The sequence below is a fragment of the Nothoprocta perdicaria genome, unplaced genomic scaffold (genome assembly GCF_003342845.1).
Source record: "Nothoprocta perdicaria isolate Ctin4 unplaced genomic scaffold, notPer1 scaffold_8, whole genome shotgun sequence".
In the NCBI taxonomy this organism is placed as follows: Eukaryota; Metazoa; Chordata; class Aves; order Tinamiformes; family Tinamidae; genus Nothoprocta; species Nothoprocta perdicaria.
This window is the reverse complement of record NW_020456087.1, coordinates 9,253,681-9,268,626: the sequence shown is the minus strand read 5'-3', so window position 1 is coordinate 9,268,626 and position 14,946 is coordinate 9,253,681. Positions and strand designations below refer to the sequence as shown.

General features: G+C 48.6%; 1 protein-coding gene across 3 annotated transcripts in view; it reads right to left on the bottom strand.

The window, feature by feature from the left end:
• The window catches only part of FLVCR2 (feline leukemia virus subgroup C cellular receptor family member 2), a 35,018-nt gene extending 22,499 nt beyond the window's left edge, over positions 1 to 12,519 (bottom strand). Inside the window, exons 1-2 of one of the 3 annotated variants that reach the window (XM_026051778.1) lie at positions 12,127 to 12,519; positions 560 to 701 (exon numbers count right to left, since the gene is read on the bottom strand). In XM_026051778.1, coding sequence (XP_025907563.1) covers positions 560 to 701; positions 12,127 to 12,414 — 430 coding nt within the window. In that variant the 5' untranslated portion in view covers positions 12,415 to 12,519. The remainder of the gene's footprint in view (positions 1 to 559; positions 702 to 12,126) is intronic. The other 2 variants (XM_026051779.1, XM_026051777.1) reach the window with 2 other exon arrangements.
• Positions 12,520 to 14,946: the final 2,427 nt, after the last annotated feature.

Here is a 14,946-nt window from a genome sequence, read left to right as displayed (position 1 = left end):
GCTTTCATGCCAAACACCTGCCTGCTACTTCATGTGCTGAATGGCAGAATTGCACCTCCAGTATCCCACTATTTCCCTTAATGCTTACTTCCCTTAATGCTTTCTTTCCTTCACTCAAAACTGCTTTCCTTTTTTCTTTCCCTGGGAACCGCATGTTCCTGTGATGCCATATTACCTGCCTCCTTTTCTTCACCCTAAAGAGGTCACCAGCCCAAGGCGTGACCCAAGATCCATCTCTCTGTTGGCAGGTACAAAGTGGAAAGGTTTCCAAGGCTGCCTTTCAAAGGACTTACTCATGTTAAAGTTTTACATCAGCAAAAGATACAGCAAAAGATTTGGCAGGCTTGCTCACCACTCTCTGCACCCCTCCTACATGTGCCTTTCATCAAGGGCTGGGAGCAGCAAAATATAGTCTTACACAACACAGAGAGCTGTGTGCTGGGACACATGGCCAGATGATTCCCCTTGGCCCATTCCCTAGCACAGGGAGGGGGTGAGAGGCTGCTCACACAACAGGCTGATGTCCTCAGCTCCACCAATTTTACTCCCACCTCCTTACCTATGACAACGAGGATGAAGAGGGCTGTTGCCACACCAGCTGTCATGAAGAACATGATGCTGATGTGGTGGGCCAGCTTCTCCTTATCTTCCACGTTGGGAACCAGAATGGGAGGGACGAGAAAGCCCAGAGCAATTCCAAGCTGAGCAGGAGAGAAGGGAGACACACAGAGAGGCCTGGTTAGGAACTGCAGTACTGTAACCACCTCCGAGCTCTGCCCCTTCATGCACCCTCCCTCACGCAGCAAGAGCTTGGCTGAGCTTACTCCAAGTTCAATCTCCTTAATAACCCAACAAGTCTGAGACAAAAGCCAACTATGCATAACTAGTTGGCTGTAAGAAGGCTGATAATTATCAGGATATTCAAGGCAAGGTGTTGCAATAGGCTTGAGAAAATTTAACATTTTCTTTCAGCGAAGTGGAGGTCTTGCTTCCCATGCTCTTCCACATGCATGTTCTTACCTGCTCACACATCTGACAGCTGATTCTGCATCTGCTCTGGTGCTCATCTGATCAACTGATAATCTGCCATTTTGTAAGGAGCCAAATTACCAGAAAATGAGAGCAGGAAATTTATTCCATACTTTCTTGCTAGGCTGATGTGTTGAGTCATTCCACTGTCTTCCAGATGGACAAATGCAAGAGCTGGCAGAAAGGCTGCCTGCTTCTGACTAGCAAGATGCAATCTGGCTCGACCATTTTATGCCACTCTTCTCTAAAGGGTCCTCTCTGAAGGAGAATCTTACTATGCTACCAGTCATTCTTTTCCCACTGAACCGGAGTGCCTAGAAAAAAAGCCATGGCAAGAGCTCAAGCAGCACGGAGACACACATGCCAATCCCAAGGCTGTGTCACAGGGCTTGACAGCTGCCCTGGCCGAGGCGTTCGGGCCTGCAGGACAGCCTGCAGCTGCCGTGCCTGTGATGGCAGGCAGCACGTGGCAGCCGAGCAGCTCCGGCCCCGCAGCAGCACCGCACACTCCGGGGAGGGCACCACGGCTCTTCCCTGCACGGCAGTTTCTTCAGAAGGGAAGGGGGCTGTAGCAGTGCAGGCTCTGTAACAGCTGGGAGTGACACTAAAAGTGGCACAGAGCTTCAGTGCCACCCCCAAAATGTAGAGGGAAGAAACGGTCACTTTGATACTTAGGAGCACAGCCCTCTTTTTAGAGGGTACTCTACAAAAGCCACATCTTTCTCTGTGTTTCACTATTGGCAGGTGTGCTGCAATCACCATTTAGCTTCCACGCAGTGTTTTTACCTGCTCCTCTGGCCTTTCTCAGCACTTCCAAACCCCTTAGATGTCAGAGAGAGGACCACGCTCAAGCTCAGCTGTTGCCTATCTCAGAAGTTCCCTGCACACTTTCCCCTGTTTGGGCCAAACCCAATTTTTGGCTTCGCAACACCCTACACCCCGCCTTTTTTTCTTTTTTCTCTCATAGCTGAAGCCAAATGTTGTTGTCATGGCCAGTAACAAGGGACACACATAAACTGCTACTAGGTGGAAGGAAACAGAAGACACCCGAGAAAGACAGAGATGCCAGGCACAGCATTTCCCTGGAGGCAGAACAGCACACACAGTGCTGGTGCAACGCTACACACAGCGCTGGTGCAATGCTACCCGGCCCAACCCAGACCAGCAACAAGAAATATTCCTCCATCTTCCCACCCACACTGGTTTTTCATGCTGCAGCAACACAGCCTCTACAGATCCATGGCCCTCATCCCCACACTAAGGGAGGAGATAACAGTGTACAAACCACGGAAGTGAGAAAACATTGAAGCAAACCCCACAGCTCCTGCAATTTCCTAATAGGAAATGTGAGGTAGATAGTAAACCATGAGCACCAGCATGACCTACAGTCTTAGGACAGGGGACTGGATTCTGCTTTGTCCTTCCCTGACCACTGGACACCAGGAAGACTGCACTGTCAGCCAACTCTGTATGGCTGCATGCTTCCACAGTCCCTAGAAAGGGTTAAATAGAAATAAGGCTGGTGACACTAAGAAAAGCAAGGACTATGGAAAACAAGGACTACACTGGTCATAAATGACTGTTAAGTAGACCACAATACAGTGATGCAGGAGTGCTGTATCCCAGGCACAAGTTTAGACACATCACTTGGATTTTTTTTTCAACAAAAATCACTTTGTGTTTTCACTACCTTCAAATTTCTCGGACATTGACAAACTCCTTCTGGAAGATCTACTCTTGCAAGGATCAAACCATAAAACACATGTTTCAAGATATTTCAAGTGCCATATGTGGTGGCTGGGACAAGAATTGGTCCATTGGGCCATCGAGCCCCCCAAAAAATCTCCACAAGCTCCCTCTTTCTCCTTTCAGTTAGTGGAGTCTGAAAACGCTTATGATTCAAAAAGAGATATATAGCTATCTGCTAGATTCAGGACCCTAATTAGTTTAAAAATAAGTAACCTGCAAATATTTCTGGCCATATCTTCTGGTGTCAGAAAGTACCCTACATGGGGACACATGGAGATAACAACGGACATCAGTTGAGCTCCTTCTCTGCACTGGGACATCACAGGAACCCAGTGGAAATAGTCACCAGGAGAATACAGATCTGACGTGCCAGCCTAGGGCGCTTACAGGAACGAGAATAACATTTAGGCATTAACTGACAGACAAATGAGGACAGACACAAGTTGTGTTGTCCGTAGTAGTAACTCGGAGCATGAAGGAGGTTAAGAGAGAACTTCAGGGACCACAGTATCCCAGAGCTGTTCACCAGCAAAGCTTCTCGAGCCTTCCTGGTGTCCACAGAGCCTCAGATATAGGACTGAACTTGCCACTGGCTGCCTTGTTGTGACATGGCCTATCCCTCAATCTCACCTGAACTGCCTGCTCACTGGGAAGACTCCCCTTTCTCCCAGTAAGTACAATGATCACTTCACTTAAAGACTTCACGTTCCGGTCTTCATTAGCCGACAACAGCTTCCAGCTCTCTGTAGGACAGAAACAAGCCTGTGGTTTCACAGAAGAGGCAACTACAACAAACCCAGAGAGGGTCAAAGAACACACATGCAGGGCAAACCCCTTTTTGTTTCTGTAGCAAGCTTATTTTGGTTGGCTTGCAGGAAAACTTGGTCTTGTCCCTCCAGTTTGCCTGCTCAGTCCGGGACATGGCCAGAGCAGTCTTCAGTGCTCTCTCCTTAGCATTCCCAGGAGCTCCAGCCTCTGAGGAAGCGTCTGAAGAAGCACCACTCCTTTCTGATCAGCAGAAGAGCCCAACCCTACATATCAAGGGCAATCAGGTCCCACCCACTCCTTCCCAGATAAGGTCTATAAATTCCTTCCTGGAAATTGCTCCTTTGTCTTATCAAAGTTTTATTCTTGGAAAAAACACTAGAGGAAGAGGATAAATTTGCTGTTGGTAGCCTCTGAGTGTATGTAGCAATAGGGTAAAATGCTTCACAGCTTAGAGGCAGCTCAGTACCTGTGATGTTTGTTGTGTCCTGTCCAGACTCGCGTCATTCCACTGCTAAGAGCAATGCAGGGCACCCAACATGCCAGGCCTTGCCCCGGTCCAGCCTGTAGCTCCCACGCAGCCCGAGCACCAGGGGCTCCGTTTCTCCCACTCTTCGCTGGGGATGACGGATTTCCTGGGCAGCTCGGTAAATAGCAGCAGCCAAGCTCAGATCTCACCCAGCCTTAAGATTAACTATTGAATGAATCCAAAAGTCGAGACATTAACAAGAGGAGTTGACCTGTATTTGTAGAGGTGGAAGAAGGTAATCTCAGCAGAGGCTCATGGAATATTCAGAGTCTTCACACAGAAGATCGAGGACTAGACTCCTACAGTTCTTCTTTCTGGGCATTCTGCTGTGGTTTTATGAGTCCAGGAAAACATGCTGTAGTCCCTGTAGTCACATCCCATTCATACGAGTTGCTGAACCACAGCAAAACAAGTACGGGAAAGGAGAGACGCGTGCTCTAGTCTGATCTCTGCTAGGGGTTTTCCTGGCATCATGGACAAAACTGCCGCTTTTCAGGTCTCTCTTTTTCCCCAACTGAGAAAGGATATATAGCTCATGTATCCAGCAGCGAGGGTATTGAGAATCTATTTGCAAGTCGGTCAGAAATCCTTTTTCTGGGAACTTCAACAGCTATTGGCAGTGCAAAGGGACACAGATTTATTGGGTTCTCTGGAACACTCCTGTTGTCTTTTCAGAAGGCTGGCACATGCTCTGCACCTGCTTTTTGCCCATACAAGGATGTTCTGGCCTCATTGTCGCTGTATCTCTCCCACCAAAAATAAAAAATTTAAAAAAAAAAAAAACTTTTATCCATTAAGGATTTCTTAAACCTTAAAGAAGGACCAGAAGAAGAAAAAGAGAAAAGGGAAAAAGAGGATCGCTATCATCAATTGCCCTGAAATACAAAATGTGGCTCTTATTACTGGGATTTTTTTTTCCTTTTCTCTATTCTCTTTAGACAGTGGTCCTAGGAAGATGAAGTCTCTTAACTTTACTAAAAATAAAGATTTCCTGGGAACTACTCACCAGCCCTGGATTACCCACAGTGCTTTCAGCAGTTAGGATAAGCTCTCCACAACATGAGCATTGCACAGCAGGTGTGTTATACATCTCCTCAGGAGAGTTTCAGTTTGGTTTTCAGCAGGCCAGTGAGCAGATCGGCATCTGGATATCCAGAAAATGTAAAGGTTTCCTCGGACAACGGAAGAACAAAGTTTCTCCTTCTCTACACCTTCAACATCAGGGCTGGGAAAATAAGGCATAGTAAAAAGAAACCCGATGCTGTAACAACCTGTACTCCCCTCCATACATCACTCACCACGGTTCATAACGCACTCCTTTTCATCCACATGTAAAGGAGCATTGCCAGTCTTTGTACAGGCAGGAAGATCTCCAAGACCTCCGTAAACAGGTTCCAATTCCCCAAACTCAGCACATAGCTCAGCCTACAACACGATAGCCTATCCACCCATGTAAGAAACACTGCAGCACTGTCCTGATCTCCAAAATTCCCTCCTCCTCTGAAACCAGAGTGGCTCTCACTCTGAAAAATGCTTTGGGGGAATTTTTTGGACAGAGTATCAGGGAAGCCAGCATCTACAGCAGAGTGTGCTCAGCAGACAGCCTACTGCTGAGCACCACAGTAGCCCATGGCTGAAGTTAGTCGTGAAGTGAAGTTAGAGAATGGATAGAAAGAATGTGTTTCCTACCTGAATTTGCTCAAAGAGCAGTCTCTACAATAACAAGAGATTAGAGATCTAAGTGGAAACAAGAAGGGACAACAAAACCAAGGGCAAATGGCTAATATGCTGGTATTAATATATAGGCAATCTTAAAAATGAGACATCAGAATGAGGATGTTTTAAAAAAGAACCTGTTGAAGGAAGATAAGCAACACAACATCAGCATAAAAATTATACATGCATTGATCGAGAGAGGAGAGGGAAGCTAACTGAAGAAAAAATAAGAATAAGCAGCAGACGGAATGCAGAAGCTCAAAAAGTCTGTATGTAAGCCAGAATAATTGATGGGGAGACCATCAAATGGGAAATGACAGGTGAAACATACTCAAAAAAATAAAAATAAAAAAAATAAAAGCACAGCAAGGTGAGAATCTTCAGCAATGCCACTGCAGGCTAAGTAAATATCACAATAGAGATGATGCAGACACTGCATATTTAGAATCCATAAATACTGTTTTTTTGCTGAGAAGGTGTAAGAGGTGGCACAATTCCTGATGTAGGCCTGGAGCAGCACGGTATGACTACGATCAATATTACTGCATGGTTCTGCACCACCCTCAAATCCAGCTTCATTGCAGCAGCCCCCTCCCAAATTCTCCAACTTACTAGAGTATATTTAACTTTAAAGAAGGAACCATTTAAAAAGAAGGAAGTTTTTTAAAAGGAAATTAAAAAAGAGAAGCCAAAGAGATCGTGTGTCTGAGGGTGTGGAGGGCAGATGTACAGACACCCAACGGAGGGTGCTGGGACCTTCCTTGCTCCCCACTTGCCAGCCAGGCAAGTTCATGCATTAAGACTGCATAAAGATGCTGCATCAGGAGCTCTGAAGAGCATAGGAGTATTATCAAAAGATCTCGCAATACACTAAAAAAAAACACACGAAGAAAAGGACATTGCTGGATATAAAAAGACCTCTCAAAAACTGGCTATTCTTTCAAGCAAACAGAATGCTAATAGCAATACTAAAATTCATAAAAGCCTACTGAAAAACAGCCAGTAAGTGAAATTACTAGCATGTTTGCACAACAAAGCTTAGTGAACTTTCTTGCAGTGGTCTGGAAGGTAAAAGAACCTAAATTACTCTTCACGTTCCTTCCATTTTTGAGAGGAAAAAATGAATCCTGAACTTGTAAAGAGACAAACCAGGGCCTTGGATCTTTTTTCTCTTCCAGTGCTGTGGGAAATTATGCATTTCTTCAACTGCAGTTCCACACTCCCAACTTTTCTATAAATAAATTGCCTTCCTCATCATGCTCCTAGTTTTGTGGCATCATTTCCTTGCAGTGCTTAGCATGAAGCAACAACATGATGAAAAGTGCTGCTTCGTGCAATTCATCCAAGTCTCTCAGCCCCGACTGCACCTTCCCCCAGATTTCTGAGAGAGAAATGCAAGGTGGCAAATTGATAAAGACAGTAATGCAGAAAAAGGGCTTCAGTCCCAACAGCTACCTCAGCAGCCGCTGGAGTCCTCAGTGGGGAAATAACACTTTGGCCAAGGTCCTAATACAGTAACAAAACACTGCCAGTAACTGAGGATCCCAGAGGGCAGGAGCTGAGGGTGCCATAGGGCAGCCGCTCCCAGCCAAAGCATTGCAGTCATGCATTTAACTCCCATGCAACTTCCTCAGCACATACCCTGCAAGGCAGGCGCCTCCGCGAGGGAGACGGGCAGCTGCCTCTCGCATGTGGCTGGAAAGGGAGCATCAAATGAAGTGGGTAAAATAGCTCATTTCAGGTTCCCATTTATAGAAACCTCAGCATTCCTGGGAAAGCCACGTCGCTGTTTGGTCAGCACGTCCCCGTGCCTTGCCCAGCACCCAAGCTCCTGGCGAGCCGGACACAGAGCCTTCCCTCTGATCCGAGTGATCCACCCAGCCCAACCACAGAGTGCTCCCTGGGATCCGAGTGATCGGCCCAGCCCTCGTCACAGGCAGGCAGGGACAGGGGGCTAGGCCTGAAGGACGCCATGTGGAATCAGTGCCACTACTCACTCTTCTCAGGCCCTTGGTAAAACCTTCTCTGCTCTAACAGCTAAAGCCCCAGGAAGCCCAGCTCACGTACAGGAAGCAAGGCAGGTCATCCCCTGTCCTTATTGTGCAGGGATTCATCTCATCTGGGGAAAAGGGACAAAAAAACAAACACAACAACAGCTGCCGCCAGCACAACCACCACCGCCAGCACAACCACCACCACCAGAGAGATCTAGTGCTCTGCTTGGAAACAGGATTTCCCCAGGACCTGTTCCATTTCCACAACACTTGGACTTTCAGATGGTCGCTTTTCCGAAGGGCAAAAGCTACAGAACAGAACCAGGAGTGAACCAGGCATGAAGCAGCCGCCCGCGCAGAACACAACTCACCCCGCAGACTCAGCAGCACGGAAGCCACTGCACACACGCACGTGTCGCAGACCTGACTTCTCACAGATGATCCCTGCATGTTCCTTCTGCCAACTGAGAACAACAGAAAGGGATCTGCCAGGAGAGAGCACTTCCCTCAATCTCAGCCACAGCCTGTCACCCTGATTCTCTATTCCAGGCATCACCACTGCTACACCAGTTCTCTGAGCGGTCTCCAGGGAGCACCTGCAAGTTCTGCCTCAGGCTGCTGCTGCTGTGCAAGTCCCAAATTACCTCTGAGCAAGGCAGCAAGGCACATCCTGGCTGTGTCGGAATGAGGCTCACCTGAAGGTCAGCAAGCTGTGCCAGCACCTTCCCCACAGAGATGAACACAAAGCTGAAGTATTCTTGCCTGCCAGTCCCTATTAACACCTCCAACTGCTAAAAAACAAGAGCCGAAAAAATCACAGAAGAAAGACATTCTTGCACTCCTGCTGCTGCATCTTTACTCCAAGAGCATCAGCCGCTTCTTTCCCTTTTGTTAGAATGGCAAGAGCCAGAAAGTCTATTTCAATCAAGTCAGCACCATGCAGGTGGCAAAGCAAGACAAAGCCACAGAAACACAAATGCTCTTCCATTGCCCAACACTCACCCACCTCTGCGGGTGCTGCTGATGCCATTTGCTCCTCAGGTGACAACAGGGAGGTGCAGCACTGAGGCAGGAGCAGGCCTGGCTCCAGCGCAGTGCGCCAGTATGCGCCACAGGAGCTCAAACCCACAGCCAAAGAACCTCGATTAACTAAACATTCCCACCAAAGTATTAGCTCCATCATATTACAGCACGATCACTGTTCACCCTCAAGGACAGAAAAGCTCATTTTAAAGAAAGGGGCAAAGCCTGGTGCCCTGGCAGCTCCCAATATGGACAACATTCAGGCTTCAGGGCAATATTTCATTCCACTGCCGGCCTTTGTTGCTACATGTTATGAGGAAAAAAATGAATGGACTGTCTTCCCTTTTGATATAAGCAATATTAAAAGCCCATTTGCTGCAACCTGCTAGGTTAGAGCCACCACTCCAAGCATTTCACCTACTGATAAACCACCACAATGAAACAGAAGTAGCACAATCCACCTCTACAACGTATCTTGGACCCAGGATTTAACATCCCCAGCACCAAATTCCTCCAGCACTGCTGATATCCAAACAGATGGGCTACCACCAAGAGCAACATTTCTGAAGGCCATCAGCCATATTCCCCAGAAATTCAAACACATCTGATGGTCATTAGCCAATTACTCAGAATACTCTTCCATTTCCTAACCCTGAAACTTCAGCCTCTGTAAGTAGGTAAAGGTTATAACCTGAATAGGTTATTCTTGACATTTCAAAACAAAGAAGTACTGGTAATATTTTAATAACATTAAAATTTTAAAGCTAAAATATCTGCTTGCAAGTAAACTCCAATATATACCCTACCTATACTTGCACTTACAGGGACACAGAAAAGGAATGGAATAATCTATGCATTTTGCTATTAAAACAAGGAAATGTAAAATGAAATCAAAAGTGAATAAGCAAGGGAATGTGACAGCCTCCTGAGCGGGTGCCCAAGCTCTTCCCTTCTAGAAATTCCTCAGCATCTATTCGAGAGCTGTGAGTCCAACCTCTCCTGCTGCTTCACACACCACAGCAAACACAACATGATCAGAATAAAGTGAGGAAGGTCTGATACCCTCTATGGGGATTATCTTGATATTTAACACCTCACCCAGTCCAGCTGATTCACAGATTTACTCTAGGGGGGCTAACTTGGAAGGGGAGCGAGCAGCAGCGACGGTGGCACCGAGAGCACACGGGGGCACCCGGAGCAGTCCTCCCTGCATCAGGAGCACCCAGCCAGGCAGGCAGGGCTCCCCAGCTCAGCACTGCTTACGGCACAGTGAGGAGCACGGGGACATAAAAGCGGCAGAGAGGCCGAGCAGACAAGCGGTGACCCCGCGCTGCTCTTCCGCGTAACAGCTTGTATTTCCTAATAGATAAGGACATCAGCACGTGGCCACTGTAGTGTCTATGATGGAATTTTCCACCTGGTGGGGCTGTAAGTCAGGCTGAAGGGAAGCGAGAAGGCCAGGAAAGGAGAATTCGGACTGTTGTAGAGGGATGAGTGTAGGGAATCATTTGCCAAAATGGCATACTGTAATTACTAAACCACTATATTTTGCTTTTCCATCACTCCCTAAAGTACAGTCTTCTAAATATAGTCACGAAAAAAAGAGAGCCTCTGTTTCTTCCCCCTACACAACATGACAGCTAAACAAAGTAGCTCTTTTTCACACATATAATAAACCTCAATTGTACACCTCAACACTATCAATTATGGGAGAGAAATGAATAGGTCCTTTGCTATGCAGTATGTCCTGCCTTCAGTCTCTGTCAGTTCGGACTTCTTGGATCCTCCAGAAAAAAAGTCTGGACATAAAATACAAGGGCTGTACACTGACCTGAGCTCCTATTGCCATGTCACTTCAACCGCCAGGGCAGTCACAGTTGACATTTGGTGAACAAAATGCTTAGCCAAAGTTTGCCTTTCCCAACTGCTGGCCTAAAGCACTGCTTTCAGGACAATGAGGATGGCACAGACACACGCAGCACGGGCTAAAGCCCCATTGTTTGGATTTCTTGTACACGCTGTTGAGTAACCTGGATAAATTTTTAAAACAGAAAGCAAAACGCTCAGTTACTTATTTACTCTAAATCAGCAGAGTGTTCATGCCAAGTTAAATGCCTCCTGATTTAAAGATTTATTTAAAATACATTAAAAACACACACACAGCTCACTAGCTTGGGTGATAAGAATGAGGACAAAAAAAAAATGATTCACTCAGAGAAAGTTAAATGTGTTTTCTCTTTAAAAAGATTAACATTGGGAGCCTGCCTTGCTCCCTATCACTGATCTGCAAGCTTCAGGTCCTCCAATACAACCTCTGAGCACTCACTTCTCACTGCAGCGGTACCTAAGTGAGTACATGAGCCTGGAGCACAGGGAAGAGCACCCAAAGCCACCTGCACACAAAGTCACCTCCAAAGAATAACGGTTCTCGGGGAACTGCCCCAAAGGGAAGCTGTTCCTACCTGAGCGGCACCCACCGTCCCGGCGGCAGAGGTTTCTTTAGCCGAGAACATGGGGTCCTGCAAGCAGTAAGGGGCGCAGGTCCGGCCCGCAGCCAGCGCCAAGATGTCCTTCCCTCCGCCCATAGTGTCACCATCACAGAGTATCCATCACCCTTGTTCTTGCCTCCCTTCTCCACACTGCCCACTCTTAGTCCATCTGCTTTCTGCCACCGTGCACCCACTACAGCTCCCACAGACATGGGTCGCTGGCCTCCCTGCCCGCCCTGACCCCAGAGTGTCCAGGGACCTTACCTTGTCCTGCTTCACGCAGGGTCTGCTTCTGCTCAAAGCAAAAATTTCGAATTGTGGAAAATAAGTAATATCTTATTTGTAAGAGGTATAAAGGTGTTAAAGCTCTTTATCCACAGGGCTGGGTGACACGTATCCCTTTCAGTAGACATGCTTTGCTCTTTGGGAGGATCCCGCTGTGAAAGCCAGATGCAGCTGCCGCTGTGGGGCTGAGGGGCTCCCACACACTCCTCTGCACCTTGCCCTCGTCCCCCTCTACTCCATCCACTAGTTCCCAAGTCAAATCCTTGGGCCACCAACTCACAGAGGCGCGACTGGGAGGGTGCCGGAGGAGACACCACATCCAAAGCCTGCCCGAAGCCAGGTCCATTCCTGAGCCCACCCTGCTTCCCAGTTTGCAGACTTAGGTCCTGCTCCCTCGCCTACCCAGTCACCCCACAGCTGAGCCCAGACGCATCCCTTCTCCTGCAGCTCCCAGCTGGATGTCCCGCTCCGCACGGCCGTTCCCTATCCCGTCTCTCCAGTTCCCGGAGCGGAGCAGGCACCTCTCACCCCGCAGCACCCCGCTCACCTGGTTCCCAAAGACAGCGAGCGAGCAGGCGGTGGAGACCTCGCGTGGCCCGAACCACACGGAGGCGATGCGCGAGGGCATGCCCAGGATGAAGACCTGCGCCACGGCGCACACCACCTGCCCCGCCACGGTGACACCGAAGAGCTGCGGCCTCAAGCTGCCCAGCTTCACCCAGGCGCCCAGCCCGTTGAGGGCCGAGCCGGCCAGGGCGATGGGCCGCAAGCCGCGCTTGTCCAGCAGCCAGGCGACGGGGAAGAGCAGCGGGATGTAGGCGAGCATGTAGCACATGGAGAGCCAGTCGATGGCGAAGGCGCTCACGCCATAGAAGCGCACGAAGACGTTGCTCACGCTGCCGTACTCGATCCACTGGAAGGCGTTGCACAGCGAGTAGCTGCTGAAGAGCAGCACCACGGCCCAGCGCCGCCGCGACAGACGCACCTCGGCGCCCGCCGCCCGCTCCGAAGAGCCCTCCCGCTGCCCCATGGCCGCCCGCCTCGCTCGAGCACCTGGCCGGGAGCCCCGCGCCGCCCGCTGAGGAGGCGGGAGAGCCGCGGGGCGCCCCGAGGAGCCGCCGAGGGGCGGCGCCAACGGCCGCGGCGCCAACGGCCGCGGCGCCAACGGCCGCGGCGCCAACGGCCGCGGCGCCAACGGCCGCGGCGCCAACGGCCGCGGCGCCAACGGCCGCGGCGCCAACGGCCGCGGCGCCAACGGCCGCGGCGCCAACGGCCGCGGCGCCAACGGCCGCGGCGCCAACGGCCGCGGCGCCCTGAGGGGAGCCCCGGGCGACAATCCCGAGCCGCGGGCCCGAGGGCAGCGCCGCCCGAGCCCGGCCTTGGGGACTGCCCCTCTCCGTTATTCCCGAGCCCGGGGAGGGTGGCGGGTGTCCCACCTGAGGGAGTGGATGGGTGACATGAGGTGATGGGCAGAGGATACTGCGTTTTTATTCACCATTTCAGCTTTCAGCATTTCTCCATTCCCCATCCGCAAAGCAAAAACATCCAGTGAAGAGAAAAAGCATTTCAGTGATGGAAGCAAAGCAGCCCTGAGTGATACATGTTTTTGTCCTCATAGGGACCTTGCAGCTAATGAATCAGCTCATCTTTTCCGATTACTGTAGCAGCCTGTCACTGTGAGAGATTACATTCCAGTAATCATTACACTAAGGATCCGTAGTTCATTTAATTGATAGTGTGTTATCTGAGCTGTAGACACATTCCTTGCCCCATGCGTTGAAACCTGGACTTGGATGCGTGCTGTCATTCAGCTCGCTTGCAGCTCTTACCAACCTGCTCAAAGTTCACTGAAAAAGTAGGTGTGATGACCCGTCTTGAGGACCTATCGTGTTCCTGAAACAAGACTTTTTTTGGCACAGAACCAAAAAGTGACTTCTCTTTGGCCTAGATCTCCTTTGTGGAGGAAAAAAAAAAAAAAAAAAAAAAAAAAAAAAAAAAAAAAAAAAAAAACCTTTTATCAAAAGTTATAAACACCAGCCTGCAAGTTACCCACTTGACTATTGCCAGGTCGAGAATCAGAGGCACAGCTTTGGTGCCACTACATCCTCATATCTCATGCAAGCAAAAAAGCGTAGGACAAAATATTCCAGGGAGAGCAAATGTCACTTCAAGTGGTTCTGGCTGGATATCCTCATAGAACTCAGTTCTTGTTACCTGTTGGTGTTTGTTTGTGGATTTTTCTTTGTTTTGTTTTCCACTTGAATTATTTGTCTCCTTCTTCCGAGCTGTGCAGTTCTCCTAGTGCAGTAGCCAAGTGGCACAGCCGGAAAAAAGCAAAACCAGTGCACCCTTCCCAGTACTGTATTTGAATATCAGACATCACCCATGGAACTCGTTATGATGCTAGAGGATAATGATAGCATAGTTCACATAAATAACAATCGGGATAGAAAAATATAGAAGCAAGGGCCAGAAAAGTGGTTTGAGGACAAAACGTCCATAGCAAACCAGAGCACCATCAAGCAGGGAGCCTTTTCTTCACACAGATGATGTCTCAGTGCAATCACAGAAGTCAATCAGTAAACCAAGAATGACTAAAACAGAGACCCCACTAAAAGCAGAGGAATGACAGTAGCACTCAGACTCTGGTGACAAGTCTGCCAAGTGAATGTTGGACAAAGAAGCAACCTCGAATCTGCAAGCATTACCCAATGACAAATTCAATTAGCCAGGGATTTTTCATATGTGCAGGTTCTCATTTTCCCCAGAACTCTGCTCCTCTGATTTCAGGATTTGTTTCTGACTATGAACTTTTAATCATCCTTCCATATCAGTCACCAATTTCTGGACAAACATAAACCTCCCTTCACATTTCTTATCTCCATTATTGCATTGATTTCTTCTCAGTCAAACCTCTCCTCCCCCTTCCTCAAGCAACACAGCAGCTGCCTTTGGATTTCCCCTATCACAACGTCTTTATGTAAGAATCCTCAGCTACAGAGAGTTATTTTTATCTCAGAACAACCCCGTGGAGTGGGATTTAAAACAAGGAAATCTTTACATGGAGATTGTCACAAGTACTAAAAAGGTTACTGAATTCTGTAGCCAAGGTATCTGCAAATGGTACTAGATCAGAGGCACAGCTAGGTCCCAGATTAAATTTAACAGTTCAGGCCAACGGATAGAGCCTAGCAGCTCCTCAGCCTGCCCCACCAGTCTTAAGGCAGCTTTTGACCCTCTTGGAATATGTTCTATTCTTATGACCTACATGCAATTTTTTTGTCTCATGTAAAGACTGACAAATATGCCTCGCTACGCAATCTGTCTTCTCAAAGCCTGCCCGATAAATACAATCTTTAGTGATGCT